Source organism: Drosophila persimilis, unplaced genomic scaffold, assembly GCF_003286085.1.
Source record: "Drosophila persimilis strain 14011-0111.01,24,50 unplaced genomic scaffold, DperRS2 tig00000793-arrow-arrow-pilon, whole genome shotgun sequence".
Lineage (NCBI taxonomy): Eukaryota > Metazoa > Arthropoda > Insecta > Diptera > Drosophilidae > Drosophila > Drosophila persimilis.
Window position 1 is genome coordinate 741,858 of NW_020825354.1, and position 17,406 is coordinate 759,263.

General features: G+C 48.6%; 2 protein-coding genes and 1 long non-coding RNA gene across 5 annotated transcripts; 1 reads left to right on the forward strand and 2 right to left on the reverse strand.

Annotated features, from left to right (window-relative positions):
• The first annotated feature begins 661 nt into the window (after positions 1–661).
• LOC6598454 (receptor-mediated endocytosis protein 6 homolog) lies at positions 662–9,508 on the forward strand. Its single transcript, XM_002023509.2, has 7 exons — positions 662–732; positions 798–1,028; positions 3,309–3,471; positions 3,553–7,649; positions 7,710–8,561; positions 8,633–8,729; positions 8,793–9,508. Exons 3-7 carry the CDS (start codon positions 3,325–3,327, stop codon positions 8,931–8,933), a joined length of 5,334 nt encoding a protein of 1,777 aa, XP_002023545.1. The 5' UTR covers positions 662–732; positions 798–1,028; positions 3,309–3,324; the 3' UTR covers positions 8,934–9,508.
• LOC113566584 lies at positions 1,608–2,577 on the reverse strand. Its single transcript, XR_003409142.1, has 2 exons — positions 1,842–2,577; positions 1,608–1,782 (listed from the first exon to the last, which is right to left on the reverse strand). It is a non-coding gene; the product is annotated as an uncharacterized LOC113566584 (long non-coding RNA).
• Positions 9,509–10,795: 1,287 nt separating the features above from the next.
• LOC6598455 (kinesin-associated protein 3) lies at positions 10,796–15,744 on the reverse strand. Of its 3 annotated transcripts, none has more exons than XM_026992854.1 (9): positions 15,425–15,744; positions 14,822–14,939; positions 14,430–14,595; positions 14,002–14,349; positions 13,789–13,922; positions 13,531–13,719; positions 11,987–13,465; positions 11,642–11,907; positions 10,796–11,562 (listed from the first exon to the last, which is right to left on the reverse strand). In XM_026992854.1, exons 1-9 carry the CDS (start codon positions 15,742–15,744, stop codon positions 11,418–11,420), a joined length of 3,165 nt encoding a protein of 1,054 aa, XP_026848655.1. In that variant the 3' UTR covers positions 10,796–11,417. The 3 variants fall into 3 exon arrangements, with proteins under 3 accessions (XP_026848655.1, XP_026848654.1, XP_026848653.1); XM_026992853.1 differs by having other exon boundaries at positions 10,796–11,550; positions 13,789–13,925; XM_026992852.1 differs by having other exon boundaries at positions 13,789–13,925.
• Positions 15,745–17,406: the final 1,662 nt, after the last annotated feature.

Consider the following 17,406-nt stretch of genomic DNA (forward strand, 5'->3'; position numbering starts at 1 on the left):
TTTTAGCTTTCTTTTTTTTAGCTTTTTTATTAAGCTTTTCTTTTCTTTTGTTATTCATTCAACCGCAAGAGAATGCCGCCTTATTTCGTTTATTTTCAATGTACGCGAGTGGGTACGAACATAAGAAATTTAAAATTTGTTTGTCGATTAATTTTTTTTTTTTTTTCGATTTCAGCAGAGAAAATCAGCTATTTTTGTTCCTTTTCAGCTGAGAATATCAGAAATATACCAAAATACCACTGTCGATAAATCCTATAGCAACTGCCTAGCATAATCAACCAGGGTGACCGGTTTACCATTTTCAACTGTATATAAAAATCCAATAAAAGCAAGTATTTAGAATAGACCAGTTAAGTAGAAAATTGATTCATCAATCGTTTAAAACTATGTGGGCATGGCTTAATGTTCTATATAGCTAGAAGTATTCCACGGAATTTTAGAAACCCGGAATATGTAAAATATAACTTGCACTCGTCAGTACATTTACGGTATATTTTTCAAATGAGATGGTATATTTTGGTATATTTCTGAGGGTCGGCAGTATATTTTATCGAAAATTCCGCGGTCACACTGTACTCAACTCTAACTGCGTGCATAGCAAAAAAGAAAACATTAATTGTTTGTGTTTTTATTCGCTTGAGCCAACGGGTGTGTTAGTTCTCGCTGATTAAAGTTAAACAACAATTAAAGTTCAAAGTAGAAAAGCAGTCAGATATCCAATTTCTAGCGAAAGTAAGTTGTTGTGCGCTCTCTCCGCGTTTCCTCCATTCCCCTCTGTTTCTGTTTCTGTTTTCTAGACCGAGCAACATGTTGCCAGACAAACCAAATTATGAGGCGAGAAAATGGACGTAATCATTTAAACAAAAGGCGTGCGTGTGGAATTCGCAATCCCAGGCGTCAATACCCAACCAATTCGCAAACCGGCGGCTACCCGCTAGTCTGCCGCCCTCCCCACACAAACACGCGCCCGCTCCCGCAGGCGCACAGACAGGACAAGCAGACGACAGACACCAGCCCCTGCACGAAACGTAAGTCCTGCAGCAGAAGGAGCAGCAGCTGAGGAAGTCCGCGCATTCCATGGTGGATCCTCACCCCTGGGGAAGCACCAAGGCCAATTTCCAGTCTCTTTCCATTCCGCTTGTACATGTATTATTTATTTTCTGTGCATGGAACACAAAATACTTAAACTATTAATGCACATACACACACACCACGCACACAGCAGCAGTCCACCCCCCATTTCTGCTTTGGCGACACATTGAGACGCCTCCCCCATCCTCCGCCCACCTCTACTGCTGCTGCTGTGGGGCTTGTGCAATGTGAGAGAGGCCTCCCCACAAATTAAGTTTGTTTCACTTTAATGTGTGTTTGCTTGCCATTGTTCCAATGGCGGGCTGCTGGATGCATCTGCCTCCCTGCTGGAGAGAGAGAGCATCATAGGGGGAAGCATTTTAATATTGTTGTAGCATATACTCTTATAGAATCTCAGTCAGCAGGCACTAACCGAACCGCACACTAATCGTATCGGGTATGGCAGCGTATGACCCATTGTTTATCTAAAACGCCTCTTAAGACTTTCGCCCAGTTATCGATAAGATAAAAGGCAATTCCGAATTGAAAACAACTTTAAGCAAAAGCAAACGAGCAATTTCAGAAAAGAACATGAAAGACACTGGGGACAGCTCTCCTGGTCGCCAAGGACGCGTGCATCTTGACCTTGGTCCCAGCCGAGTGGTGGGTGCAGTGGTTCGTTTTATCATGGGCGCTTTTGCTCCATAAGCCCTAGAAAAGAAAGTAAACATATCATGATCGATCCATAGACTATGAGCTGGCTGGCACACCCCCATCGTCATTCACGAGGAACAAATAGTGTCCGTAATTGATGCGCAAATATTGTGACTCCACCAGGCAGTGAAACAAGGCCAAGCACGATCATCTTCTCTTTTTTTCCGTTTTTTATCCTCTGTGCACGGGCAGGGCAGGCCAGGGCCTCCATCCGCCCTTGATCAAGGCCTAATCTGTAATCTGTAACTGCCACTGACGTTTGGCAAACGTTTGGCATTGTTTATGTAACCACAAAATCTATACATGTATACTTAAACCATATACTTGTATAGGCATTGCATATAAACACTTGTATACTGGTAGAGAGGCTTCATTTCTCTCCATTGATTAGCTGTTTAGATCTCTCTCTCGCTCTGTTTCTGTCTCTCTTTGGCATCCAATTAGAGATGTGCGCGTGACTGCACGATCGTCAGAGCAGAACAGAGATGCTCACGACGCGCAATCGTAGGCTTTTTACGTATGTTCCAGCGCATATAACGGTCTAAGAAGGATTTTACTTTCGATCATTCATCCGTATGCGTGGTCCCGAAACTGAAAACCGAAACTTATGCCATGAGAAATGCCTGGCGTTCCACACGTTGCAATGAACAATGAATAATGGAAACCAATTCAAATTACGGAAATGCGCAATACGGGCGAATTACGGACCGGACACCGAACGACTTAGGGGAGGGGGTATGTGGGTTGACTGGAACTGAATTTGAGGATAAATTGTTGCAAATCGAATCAAAACTGAATATTCACTGCAAAAGTTCAGTAAAAATAATTGAATTTCCATCGAAATAAATTGATGAAGAGGTTCTTCAGCGAAATCGAATTGCCAATAAAAGTGAATGAAAATTGAATTGAAATTAAACTTTAACAGAACATTTCAAGATAAAACTATGTGTACGTAAAGTCCCCCAAGTCGAGACGGTATTAAAGATTAAGCTTAATGTAGGCCGTAGATGCAAAAGAGAGAGCGCCTAAAGGGCTTTGTTTCTAGACTTTTTTCCAAAGCAGAGAGGGGCAGGTCCTTGCTCCCTTTTCCCTGAGATTGCTACGACGCCAGCGAAGCTGACAAGCAAAAGCTTTACATGTCTTGTGCATGACGAGGGACAATTTGTACAAGATTCTTCGCCCATCGAAGCCAGGCAGACGCTTAAGCTAAGAAAGCAAAAGATATTCCTTCTGACCAAAAGAAAAAAAATAAAACAATTTACATGTCGCGTGAAGTATCATATTGATGATCGACTCGCCTGCAGACTACAGCTCTAGAATATTGAAAGTCTTCGGCCAGAGACCCTTAGGAAGAGGGGAAAGGGCCACGTCGGCAGGCGTTAGATCTTGGGTGTTCGCTCGGCGTTTGCTTTCAGTCCTTCTGCGGTGTAGAAGGAGTCTTTAAAGGCGGCTTCTTAAAGGTCCTAGCCGAACCCCTTCTCTTCAGTTTCAATGCTGATTCCTAATCGAAACGAGTTTTGCAGAAGCTCTATCTCCATTATGGAGCCCACTGCCGCGGGGAATCTGCTGGAGATCATGGACCTGGCGCGCACTCTCCGCCAGGAGCAACTCTTCATCCAGCAAGAGCAGACGGCCTTTGGCCAGCTGACGGGGGCTCTAGAGACCAATGCAGGCACCATAACAAAGGTAAATATTAACCAACAAGATAAGGGATTTAATCTCCCGTAAAATCTGCGCTCTGATCTGATATCTGGATCCCTGTTACAGTTGGCCTTTGTGTGTGCCCAGCAGAGACAGATACTGAACGAGCTGCTGGTGGCCAGGAACGATCACGATCCTCTGTTGAGCTGCAGACGGGCGAGTGCCTACGACAGTGCCCAGTTTATGGACGCCAAGCAGGTGCTGCCGTATGAGCATGCCCTGGCCTACGAGGATCTCTTCAATTATCTGTACAATACGCCATATTTGTTGGCCCTGTCGCTGGCCACCGCGGACCGGCTGTCGCTGCTCTCGAGCGGTCAATTGGGGCAGATCATCAATACGATAGCTACGGGTCTGTATGGGAATGCCATCAACACAAAGGATGTGGAACTGCTGCTGAAGCTCCTGCGTGAACTGATCGAAATCCAGCTGCTGGGCAGCGAGCAGCCCCGACGCCTGCTCCGGACCAATAGCAGCTCCTTTGCCCGCCTCTATCAGCGGCTGGTGGAGAGCCTCTTTTCGGCAAGAATCTTCCTTACAGCCGCCCTGCATGCCCCCCTCATGGGAGTCCTAAGCGAGCACGATATCTGGCTGGATCTCGATCCGCATAAGCTGATGCAGAGTTTTAGCCAGAAGGAGCGCGAACGGCGCTTTGGACAGGCGGGGGAGGGGGAGCACGGCGAGGAGTACCAGCGGAATGTGGCACGCTTCCATGCGGAGACCCTGGGTAAACTGCACACCCACGCCCAGGTGTTCGTGAAGAGTTTGCAGCAGAGCTGGGCGCTGTTTCCCAGCTCCCTGCGCTGGCTCCTGCAGACGCTCAGCCAGCAGCTGCGGCAGACGCATCGCCACAAAGAGCAGGAGATCCGGCAACTGCTCACGGATCTGGTATTCACGCACTTTATCTCCCCAGCCATCGTCAGCGCCGACCTGGTGGGCATTATCGATGTGAATGTCAGCGAACGGATGCGTCACAATCTCAATCAGATTGTCCAGCTGCTGCAGCGGCTGGCCCTGAACGACGAAGGCAGCGAATTGGTCCAGCTGATGGAGCTCCTCATGGTTGGCGAGACGGGGGAGGATGTGGTGGCCATACTGCCACAGCAGACGGATTTTGAGCGCTCACAGCTGGCCATCAATCAAAGAGAGCTTTCACAGTTTGTGGAGTTCTTTCGGCTGCTAACGTCCCGCGATGAATACGATGTTTCGGCCGAGGAGAGGCAGCGCTTGCAGCGCATCTTGGGCAGGATACCCAAGCAGCAGCAATCGCAGTCGGAACTGCCGGATGCTACCGCAAACAGTCCGGAGAAGCAGCAAAACAACAACAACAAGAAGAACAACAACAGGAGTCTGATGCGTCTGGGCAAGGCCAAAAAGAAGCTGGCCAATAGCATGAGCTTCAGCAACAGCAACAGCAATAGCAATAGCAATAGCAATAAAAATCTGCAGCCTGCAGTCGAGCAGCTACCGCCGTTGGCCAATGGCCAGGCGAATAGTTCCAACATTTCCTCTGCTTCGAATGGAGATCTGGAGCAGTGCTCCAGCCACAGCGGCAGCAATACGAGCCTTAGTTCCTGCGGTGCTGCTCCGGCTGCTCCTACTCCTGCCCCGACTGCTGTCACAAACGATCATCAATGCTGCCCCCCGGATGAGCCCGTGCTCATGTTTAGCATCTACAATGCCTCCGCGAAGAGTAAACTGAAGCCTCTCACCGAGGAGGAGGTGCTCAAGATGAACTGCATAGGGCAGGATAGCAGCAATCTGCTGCCCGCTGTGGCTTGCACCACTGGCGTGGTGGCACCCTCCTCGAACAACGATGATGTGAGCAGCCTGGAGGCGATGCGACGTCCCCAGGATGATGCCTCCATTGGCAATTCGGATAATCTGGAGGCCATCAGTGAGGCGGCGCATTCGGTGGCCAGTTCGCTGGATCTCGAAGAGCAACAAGAGCGGGATGTCCACGAGAACGAAGACAATCTCTCCGATATGGTGTCGGCGAATGTCTCGGGCAGGGGCACACCGAATATCAGTGGCCGGGACACGCCCTCGTCCCAAGTGACGGACGGCGATGGCGGTGGCGGGGACATGGCCCACCATCATGGCCATCACGTGCGTGCTGCGAATCCACAAATGCAAAAGATGCTCCTCTCAAAGGCCCGCTCCGACATCGACGATAAGTTCTGCAAATTTGAGTTGAAAAAGTTCGAGGGCGATGAGAATGTGAGCATCATTTCGGACACCTGGTCCACGGATGTCCTGGCCAGCGATTCGGAGAATACCCTCGATGCCACGGGCAGCGAACGGGGTGGCGATCGGGGCGATCGTGGAGACCGGGATCGCGACAGAAACTTCTCCACGCCGCTAATCCCCTCCGCTGTGGTCCTGCCGGGTGACAATAATTTCGTTGTAGAAGCCCTGGCCCGGGCCGGGGCTGGTGTGATCTCTGGACCCCACATGGATGCCTCCGACCAGCGATCGGAGAGCAACTGGAGCACCGATGTGCTGGCCAGCGATTCGGAGAAGCTGGCCGAAATCGATACGGATGATAATGCCAGCATCACAGCCAAATCGGACATTGGCCCTGGCTCGGGCGGAGGTGCCGGGGTGCCAGAGGCTGGCGGTGGTGGCGGTGGCGTAGGCGATGACGACGATGAGGACGAACAGACGCCGGGCAGCAGTGGCGACGGGGAGCCAGACCCAGATCCAGACCGAGAACGGCTGCGCAATGGCAGCGAACGCAGCCAAGAGGATTCGGCCTTCTTTGACGCCGTCAATTCGTATGAGGATGCCCATCACTTGTACCATGGCGCCTCCTCGCTGGCCCGAAGTTCGGTGAGGACCAGCTACCATGTCATGGGCGGGGAGAGTAGCTTCCAGCAACAGTACAAATCCAGCGGTGCCGAGGGCATTGGCCGGAAGACCACACCGCTGATGGGCACCTCCTGCATGCGACGCCAGACCTCGGCGGAGAGCAGCATTAGCAACCAGAGCCTCAATCTGGAGGAGCCGCCCCCGCCGCCACGAGCATTGGCCAAGCACCATCATCATCATCAGCATCGGGATAGGGATCGCGATAGGGATCGGGATCGGGATCATCGTGAGCATCATCACAAGTCGGCGGCGCTGAAGAAAAAGAAACACCAGGAGCATAAGGAGCATCAGCATCGAGATCTTATTGATTTCAGTGATTGCAGCGAGGACAAGGATGAGGAAGAGCAGCCGCCAGGGCTCGTCCAACAGCTGCTGGACATGTTCAACCAGGAGGAACAGCAGCAACAGCAACAACAACAGGGCTGCTCCTCCCAGTCGTCCGTCGAGCATCGTCGCATCTCCATGGAGCAGCGTTCACAGTGCATCGATGGGCGGCGGAATGGCATCCTGGCGGGCAGCATGCGACGCCACCAGAGTCTCAATTATGAGAATCATGAGATTATGCTCAATTCGATGCTGCCCAAAACGGATGACGACAAGCAAGAGCTGCTCCTCTGTGCCCAGACCCAGCAGCAGTTGCAGCTGGAGGAGCGAGCAGCAGCAGCCGAGAACAGTTGCAGCAACAGAGCCGGAGCCGGAGCAGGAGCCGGAGCCGGAGCCAGAGGCACATCCAAGCCGCCCAGCAAGGCCACAGGGGCCATACCAAAGAGCATTAGTTTCGATGCCAGTGCGGATAAAGAGCAGCAGCCGTACCGGGATAGGGAACGGGAGCGGGACAGAGAACGAGATCGGGAACGGGACAGAGACAGAGAACGGGACAGGGATAGAGATCGAGACAGGGACAGGGATCGAGAGCATCATAGTGCTGGCATTTTCAACAAGTTGAAGCAGGGCTTCTTCAAGCATCGCCGAGGAGGCTCAAGCAGCTCCAAGAACAATGCCATTGCCATCGCCGCCCCATCGAGCATCAATCCAAATCCGAATCCGAGTCCCAGTTCCGCAACAGATCCCGGGGGCCGCAGTGTTAGCTTTGATCCCAGTGCCGGTGTCTGCGTTAGCTTTGGCACCCACTACTGTGATAGCAGCGAAGATATCCTGGCCAAGTACAGGCGCAAGGTGAGCAGCTCCAGCGAGGCAACTAATTCGGATTCAACGGGCAATGGGGCTGGAGGAGGAGCTGCCGCCGCAGCGGCTGCAGCTGCAGCGCATTTGCATAAGCACGTGAACGGGGGGTAAGTAGTCGTGCCTGCCACTGGCTTCTCGTTATTCTGAGTCTGTTCATTCCTTTACAGACTACTTCCTGGCGTGGCCTTTGGCAGCGTGAAGCAAAAACTGCGCACGGTCCTGTCCAAGACGGATCTGCATAGCGGGGACTTTCGGCAGACGACGCCCATGCGTCCGCTGGATGCCACAACGCCACTGCAGATCTACTTGCAGATCCAGCTGGCGCAATGCATTAGCCTGCAGCGGTTGCCGCAGATCTCGCATGTGGCCGAGGCGCTGCGTTGCCTTGAGCAGCTGGAGCGGCCGCAGCACGGCCAGCTGCTGGTGGAGCTGCAGCATGACCTGCAGCGCAGGCAGAGCTATCTGCAGTACCTGATGCGGCATCGCCAGCAGTTGCTTCTGCGCTCCGAGCAGCTCGAGCAGCTGGAGGTGCGGCTGAGGAGCGAGGCGCGGAGCTGCCAGCGCTGCCTGATGCAATCGTTGGTCCGGCTCTATCTGGCCTGGGCCCGCCAACAGGACAAGCTGGAGCAGTTCCAAACAGAGTTTGGTCAGCTAAGGGCCAGCGATGAGCGGGTGGAGCTGGTCGAGGAGTTTGTCGAGCAGCTGCTGCAGCAGTTGATAACGAGCGCCGATCTACTGGACGATTGGCAGGTGGATGCCGCCCGGGAGGCCATCGAACGGATGCTTTTAGAGCTAATGTACCAGCAGGTGATGTTCCCCAATGAGGATGCCGATGTCTCGCGCGACACCGTGCTCTCTGCGCACATTGGCAAGCTGCAGCGGTTCGTACATCCCGCCCATCCGGCCTTGTGCATTGCCCAGGAGTATCTCGGCGAGGCGCCCTGGACATTCGCCCAGCAGCAGCTCTGTCATATGGCCGCCTACAAGACGCCGCGCGAGAAGCTGCAGTGCATCATTAAGTGAGTCTCCACATCATATTATATGGATTATTAAGCCCTGTTTAATCCTGACTTCCCTCGATCCCTATCAGCTGCATCTCTAGCATAATGAGTCTGCTGCGCATGTCCTGCGGTCGAGTGCCCGCTGCCGATGACCTGCTACCCGTGCTCATCTATGTCGTCATAATGGTGCGTATCAGATCTGCTACTCCAGCGAGGCCACAAATAAATAAATATGTAATCTCGTTACAGGCAAATCCCCCCTATCTGTTGTCGACGGTGGAGTACATTAGCTGTTTTCTGGGCAGGAAGCTCGATGGCGAGAACGAGTTCTATTGGACGCTGTTCGGTTCGGTGGTGAAGTTCATCAAGACCATGGATTATCTGGACTAGCTCTTTGTCAAAGGATATGCTTATCCTCCACTTCCCACGAGATATTTTTAGGAAGTATTTGCATGTAGAGATAGAGATTACTTGTTCGTTCCCCTTCTTTATTTTCTATGTCTATCGTATATATATCTCTATGTATGTGTATGTGAATGTATGATATTTTTTGTTTAAAAAAAAGAAGAAAACTTGTTAAAACCTTAAACTTTAAGTTCCATTGCGGCAGACGAGACATAATCCCACTCTTCTCTATACTCGTACATATAGATCTGTTCGAGAGACGTATCGGAAGATAACTAAATATTAAGCAAAACCAAGCTAAGAGGCCTCGCCTCATCCATGATACTATATCTATATATACACGATATGATACATCATAATGCAATTGTATATTCATTCTAATGGCATACCAACAATAACTCTAGAGAGAGCCCTATTCTTCTACAATATACATACACCATTGTACATATTTATACAAGTACACAAGTATATCCCATATTTACGGTTTACCCTCTGTCATAAGAAATGCAACCTAATATTCCTTATTGTGCAACACAAAATAATAAAAGAACAAAAGTAAAGCAATCGGTATATGCGAGTTTGCCTCGACATAAAGGATACCCGCTATTCAGTTGTTCTATTATATCTAAATATGTACTTCTGTATACACAATTCTCGGTAATCCATGAGACAGAAGGAGGTATTTGTTCGACCAACATGAAACTATAAATGAAAACTTTGCTCCTAGGACTTGAAGAGAAAGGGAAAGAGGGAAAGCTAGATCTTCTAGGGAAAAGAGCTGGTAGTTGTTGTGAGTGCGCCACAACGTTGCCAGCGACCAGTTATGGAACTACAGATTCAAAACAATATATACCGATATATATCTAATAAAGCTTCATGGTGTGTGACGTGGAGAGGCAGGACACTCGGCGGCATATTCAAAATGGAGGAAAGCAAGCAAGCTAGAAAAATGTATAATAAAGACAGCTTTTCCATGCAGACGACACGGAGAATCGGGCCCGACTCTTAACACAACATTCGATTTTATACACGCGCTTCATTTTCCTTGGCCTCGTTCAGTCCATCGCGAGTTGTGTGTGGAGCAACAAGAGTGTTAGAATGGTCAAGCTGGAGGGTCTTGGCTCCCGATGTCACTTTTGGGGCTGCGTATGATCCATCTCCAAACAATCCCGATATTAGGGAGCAAGGCCCTCAATCGATTGACAAGGGTAAATAGGACATGGCCCATGTCGAGCGGGCACTGTGAAGGTCAAGGGCGGATATAGGCAAGCCGGGGGGCAGATCGATTTTGTTGTGGCCCCCTAGACCTCTCCGCAATTTCCGCCCATTCTTGAAGCCTTTTGGAGTGCTATATCGTAATTACAATACTGCTTCATAACTACCAAACCTTATCCACACAAATATCCCTTAATGTGATTGATTTAGTCGTCACTTTTTGTCTTCTCCTATATCCTATACCCTAGATACCCAAGACCTCAGCCACCGCAACACAGCATTTCTATCTACAGATCTACCGAAAATCATAGAAAATGATTATCACTGTATTTTCGTACTTCCTTTCTCGTCGCTTCATTACCGATCGTTGCATTCGGCCTGGGATGACTGGCCCATCGACGCAGTATCGCTGCTGCACCGTTTTCGCAGAGGCTACCCGTTGCTCCACCGAGGCTCCCAAGGTTCCACAAAGTCAATCGCAATCGGTCAATGGTATTGGGTTGATCTGATCTGATAACTGAATGATATGACAAAGTGCTCTTTGCAGATCGTCTGTTCCATTCGATGGAAAATCAATTTGAAATTGTAATCATAAATAATAATAGCAATAAATTCACACACATTTGCAAACATTTACAGTAGAGTTTTATATATTTTTTTAGTTGTGGTTTTTCTTGGTTTAATATTACAATTTGACTTTCGTTTGTAAAGTTTTCGTATGCAACATAAAAATGACTAAATTAAAAATTCAACTAAAAGAAAGTTGCACATAATACTTTTGAGTGCGGGTGGCAGAGATTATTGCACAATTATTGGTTTAGGGATTGACGTAGGGTAAACGAGGATTGAGGATCATCAGTGTAATAATACAAGGCATCAATAAATTAAGTATAAATAAATAACAAATAAACAATTAATAATAGTATGATGTAATTAATACGAGTACTTGTTTGTTCGTGTCTTTCTGGCTGTCCTGTGTGTGGCGCCGTTTGCCGCTAAAATTATTTAACGTCCAACGACAAACGACCAACAAGCGTGGAAAATATATAATATAAATATATATCTTCAATATAAATAGGTTCCCCAAAGCTGCGCCAGGCAGCAATCTGCAGCAAGCATAGTTTGATGCTCGGCTCAGCTCCTGGGGGCGCGGTTCGGTGACTAAACATTTACACGGGGTCTAAGCGAAAGCTTCTTGAAATTGAATTGAATTGCATTTATAAATTTGTTCGATTGGGGGCCCCAGTCTGGGATCTATGCCATTAGCAGCTCCTCATGCAGGCCGTCAGTGTCCAGGGATTTGTTTGATTTAAACATGAAATTGTTGTCGCTTGAGCCCTGGGACTTGGAGCTGGAGGTCATATTGTACAGCTCATCGAGATCCTGGCTGCGACGATAGCTGGTTTTTTAAAGAAATTGCCAAAATTTAAATTTAATATCTTTTCCGAGCTGAGTTTCTTGTGGAGCTCAGGGCTTACGTGCTGAGTGGCCTGCTGTAGGTGGACATGGCCGGACTGGCCGGATTGTTGTTGCTGTTATTGCTGTTGCTGTTATTGCTCTCATTGTCGCCATTCAAGTCATTATTGTAGAGATCGCAATTGTCCAAGTATTCGGAGCGCAAATACGTATCCAAATCATTGTCGCACTCATCCTCCTGATCGGCATAGTCCTGCTCGTTATCCTGATCTTGTTGCGACTCCACCATGCACAGCCATTGCGAATTATGATTGCGGAATTTCTCCAGCTGTAAGAAAAACAAGGTATGAGGGATGAGAAATGGGGATTCCCTAGCAGGACCCCGCCTCGATCTGAACCGAACCCACCTTTATCCGCTTGGCCCATTCGGTGTCGCTGATGGCAATGATATCCAAACAGTAATCGCACACCTTGCGTATCTCCTCGTTCTTGTCGTGCATGAGATCGATTAGATAAGCGGGCGATTCGGTCTCCTTGATCATGTATTCGCGCGTGCTCTCGTGTCTTAAGATCTGCTGGAATACATAGATAATCTGCAGGACAATCTCGTCATCCTCCTGCTTGGCCTTCAGTAGCTCGATCAGTGAGATGACCACCTTGGCCCGACAGAAGAGCAGAGCGCACAATTCGTCGCAGGCACAGGTGCCCAGATACACGATCGTATCGAGCACCAAATCATCGAGACGCGAGGAGGGAACTAGCAGCTGCCTGATCCATGGTATGAGCTGGAAGTTCTGCAGTATTTGCGAATAGTCAAGATCGGTGAGTGATAGATTCCCTAATATGCCAAGACACTCGACAATAAACGCCTCATCGTCGCAGATGGTTAGGATGCGAGCGAGATCGGCCACATAGTCAATGAACTGTAGCTGCAGGGACTCGTGCTGCGACAGATTGCGCAGCAGTTTCATTAGCAAGGCATCCTGATACTTGAACGCACGATCCATGAGGCTGTGCAGACGCTGGCCATCGACCATGATCTGCGCATTGCGGCGATTCAGCGACAGATTGATACAGAGGGCAATCAGATCGAGATCGACCTTCACATTCAGATTGAGAATGATCGCATCGGTGGCCATTTGGACGCATTCCGTCTGCGTGAACATGCCCTTCACCTTGTCGTCGAGGCTCATGTGATAGAGGATCTTGACGGCAATGCCATGATGCTTCTCATCGTTGATGAACATAACCAGCATGGGCAGATAGCCGGCGGAAATCATCTTGCGCCTGAGACCCCCATCGAAAGAGAGATTGAAGACCAGCTTGAGGGTGACCTGTACCAGGTCCGTATGCGTGCTCTGGAACAGGCGCGGCAGCTTCGCCACAATATTCAGCGAGCACATCTCATCCTTGTTGTCGCCGACAATCGACAGCTTTTTGAGGAACGTGCTCACAAGCATCAGCAGATCGATATTCTGGCGATCCAGCGCCTTAACCAGCATCTTGACAATATGCTTGCGTCGCATCTTCTCCTCCAGCTTCACATTCTCGGCCATATTCAGCAGCAGATAAAAGGCGACACGCAGCAGCTGCTCCTGCTTCTTGGCAAAGATCTTTAGCTGTTTGTTCAGGCGATCGATCTCCTCCTTTTTCACCTTTGGATCGTTACGATCCAGCGACTCGTTGCTCTGGGCCTTCAATTCGGCTGGCACAGTGCTGGGTGGGTCTCCTCCCCCGCCGGCGCCTGCACACAGCGCCTCGTGGTAGCTGCTGTTCAGGATTTGACTCTTGATTAGGGACGAGGACATGGAGCCATGAAAGCTACTCCAGTTGCCCGACTTGGGACGCTGCTTCAGTTCGGGAATGCGTCGACGCGGTGGCTCCATCTGAAAGCAGTCACACACAAATCATTAGAGACCGGAGATGGGGGTATGCAGGGCGAATAACCAACCTCCTTGGGCTTCTCCTCGTTCATGATGTCCAAGAAATCATCTGTGCTCCGATTCAGTTTCTCCTTGCTGGCCTTTGCCGAATGCGGTGTGGAGGAGCCATTCGGCTGCTTGCGCACATCCAGCTCATTCCTCATCGTCTCATAGCGTCTCAGCTCATAGTCGATCACATCCATGCACAGAGAGCCAATCTTCAAGGGAGAAAAGGGGCATTGGTTTCAAATGGGAGTTTCTTCGAGTATCGGTGCCGTTCCCCTTACCTTGTACTGCACTATAAGTGGATGGAACTTGGTGTAGGTGGAGAAACAGAAGAAGATATAGATGATGTTCGTCGACAGATCGAGACTCTTACGCCAGTCCTCGCGTAGTACACGCGACAAAGCACTTAGGCAGGCTTCTGCAAAAGGGGACAAACACAAAATAATAATGAGAATCAGAATCAGAAATCTGCAGAAGATTGTTCTCAATTCTACCATTCTTTTCCAGCTCCTCTAGGTTATCGGGATTTCGTGCCATTTGCAGGATCATGGCCGAGCCGCGTATGCGTTCGCCCAGCTCCTCGTACAGCAGCTCCACATACTCGTCAATATTGTTGATGGACACATCCGCTGTGGGGGTAGAAGCGGCCAAAGCATTGCCACTGCCATTTGTGATGGATGAGCCACCGCCACCGCTGCCAGTGCCAGTGCCAGTGCCAGTGACAGTGCCCGTGCCACTGCTGGACATGGCGGCCACACTGCTATGGGAACGGGCCGAAGAGCGTGTATGCGAGTTATGCAAGGCAGCCGACCGGCGGCTGTGTGTATTGTTGTCGGGTATGTCTGTGGAATGGCAAAAATATGCATGTACATATTGATTTGTATGATTCCGTATACTTATAATAGCACAAAATGAGACCCACCATTGCTTGCATTGTCCTTCCGATTCTTAAGATAGAATATGATCTGTTCGACATCGTTTAGCTGCGATTTGTGTATTAGATCGCATTTGTCCACCACCTCGCGGGCCAAGGCAGCCGGATCGGTTTTGGTATTCAGCGAGCGAAGCCTGATGATTTTCTGGCAGTGCTACCAAAAAGAAAGACACACAAAAAAACAGCGTTAAAATAAATAATTAACTAATTGAACACACAAGCGAAACGGCTAGAGGGGTAAACGAGGGCAAAGACCTCGCACCGCCGACCGACCCGTCATCGACCCCGTTTCACGATATCGATTGGCCAGCTGCCGCAGCCGTAGCCGCAGCAGCAGCAGCAGCAGCTCAATGTCAACCGGAGTACCCCTCCTCTCGTACCTTCTTCTCCTCAATCATTGGATTGTTGGGCTCCCCAAATACCGTTGCCTCCAGCTGATAGTTGACAATCAGAGCCTTGTCCGTGGGATGCGGCTCAATGGAGCCGCCTTTCCATCGCCTAAAATGGGAAAGAACATAAAAATGGAATGCAATCAAAAGAGACAGACACAGAGTGACAAAGAGAAAAAGAGAGATAGAAAGAGAGAGAGTGATTGGGGAGAAGGTAGAGGGTACCAGCATACAGCAGCATTGGATTGTTGGATCAATCATAAATTATGCGGTTCGATGCGTAATCAGGTAATAACTATTCCTTTGTTCTGGACTTGATTTCTGAATGTTTCATTTCTTTTGTTTTCTGTGGCAAGTTGTTATTGCACACACACATACACACAATACGCACACGCATAGTAACAAAAGGTTGTGGCAAGTGGAAAATCAATACAGAGCAAACCGCCAGCAGCAAGGTGAGTGGGTTTTGCGGGGGGCCCTCACTTCTGGCATATGACGCGCGAGTTGTTTTTTGTTGCTGCTTCTCATTCGTTTGTTCTTCCACTTCCACTTCCACTTCTACACCCACACACAGTACTAGTACTACATACGCACTTTTTAATAAACTTTGCGTCATCGTTTGTTTGCATATCTGTGGATTTGGTTTTCGCCAAATTTGTAATGTGAAAACCAAAATCCAATTCCGTTGTTGTTGTGGTGTTGGTTCTGGGCGGGTGGCGGCAGGTGGCACTTAGGCAGCACAAACTGCAGCAAGTGTCGCCTCTGTTTGGCCGTTCTTCCTGTGGATGCTGCTGCTGCTGTCTATGCGAATCGCCGGCAATCGCATTGATTATATAATAGATGTAGTGTATCACAATTAAAAGCAGCACAAAGCCCGATATTATTTGGAAAATTAATAACAAAACAAATTGCATGCGACTCCCCGATTCTGGCCCTTTCGTGTTAGTGTGTGACAATTCTTGAGACAATTTTCTACATTGCGTCGCTGGAAGCGTCGCCGGCGATAGTCGGATACCGCTGTGTATTCGCTGGTGCTGCTGTGTCTCCTTTTGCTATTTCTGCTTCACACACGCGAACGCATTTAATATATTATATTTTTTATTTATTTTTCACCACGACGAGCTTCAAGTTTCTAAAATTTTTACATTTTGCCCAATTTACTACATGCTACATGTTTCATGGCAACTCTACACGGTTAATACACATTTGCTACAAATGGGAGGAAAGAAAGGGTATGGACCACTGGCAAAATGGCCCAGAAAATGCAACGCATGTAAAGTAAAACCCACCCCTTTCGACTAATATATTGTGCTCTCACGCGAGGTGAGCTTCGTTCGAACCTTCCAATTTGCCTTGTCTATTTTTGCCTGTTGTCCGTACCCTCTTTTACAGCCTATTCAAATTACGACTCATTTTTTCGTTCCCGCAAAGAGCTGGCAAACATATCAGTGTGACCGTATAAATGATATCACCATGCAATGAAAACTGAAATCGATAAAACGTTTTTCTCAGCTGATTTTACACAAATTCAAAAATTCAAAAAAAGGACTTTTAACGTTCATTTTCCCTTTTGCTCATACTTTATTTGGTGCGTGCGCTCACTCATATGAGCTGAGCTCATTGATACATTGTATTGTTAAAACAAAACAGATATTTCTTTTAGCAGTAATTTGTGCGGCACACGAATAGATGCTGTTATCCTCTGCAGCGACAACTCCTCCACGGGTTGTACAGTATCATCTAGTCGGAACACCCCCCGTGGCTAACATATGCCTGTAGTGACTGTCCATCAAAAGGTGCCAGCGTTGAGAACCAAGGCATCCCATGTCCGTTCAGTCGCTCGGAATAAGAACGCTCAGCTACCGATGATCTGCTTACGCCTGCCATAATAAACGCCATGACTGCCATGGGTGCTGTTGACGATTTCACATCATCGTGGCGGCTTTTCGGCTTTGCTGTCCCTTACGCGTCGAACTCCGGCTTCCGGTCCTATATATGTACATATGTACTAAAAATGATGAAAATAATATACGCGTAAAGTTGAATTTTTGTATTTCTTATTTATTGGAAGTGAATTACCGCAATAATAGGTAAGGCCTGGGGACCTGGCATCACTGGCTGCTGATAAAGCTTCTGATGGTGATCAAGCCGATCAAGCTTTTGCTGGTGGTGTTGGGTGGTAGGGAATAGTCGCTATTACGGCGTATGGAGCCAAGAGCGACTCTGTCCAGTCGTTCTTTTTATGCATTTTCGAATTTGTGTATCGAGCTAGAAATCAGCTGAGAAACTAGTAGTTATCGTTTTATCGTATATAAAACTTATTTTCATTTGTGTTTGAAATGCCTGAAAAGGACGCTGCGGATGGTTACTCTCGGCAAAAGAGTCTGAGCTTAATTCTCTAGACTTCGTAATGGTATGCTTCTTATTATTGGATATTTTTTTCTACATTTTCCAGTGGACTTGTGGATACGATATACGGCGAATATATTGATAAGGATATTAATATGAATATAACATCAATGGAACTACTGAACTACTTCTGAATTTGGGCTGAATCGACTATAATTTTCTGTTGG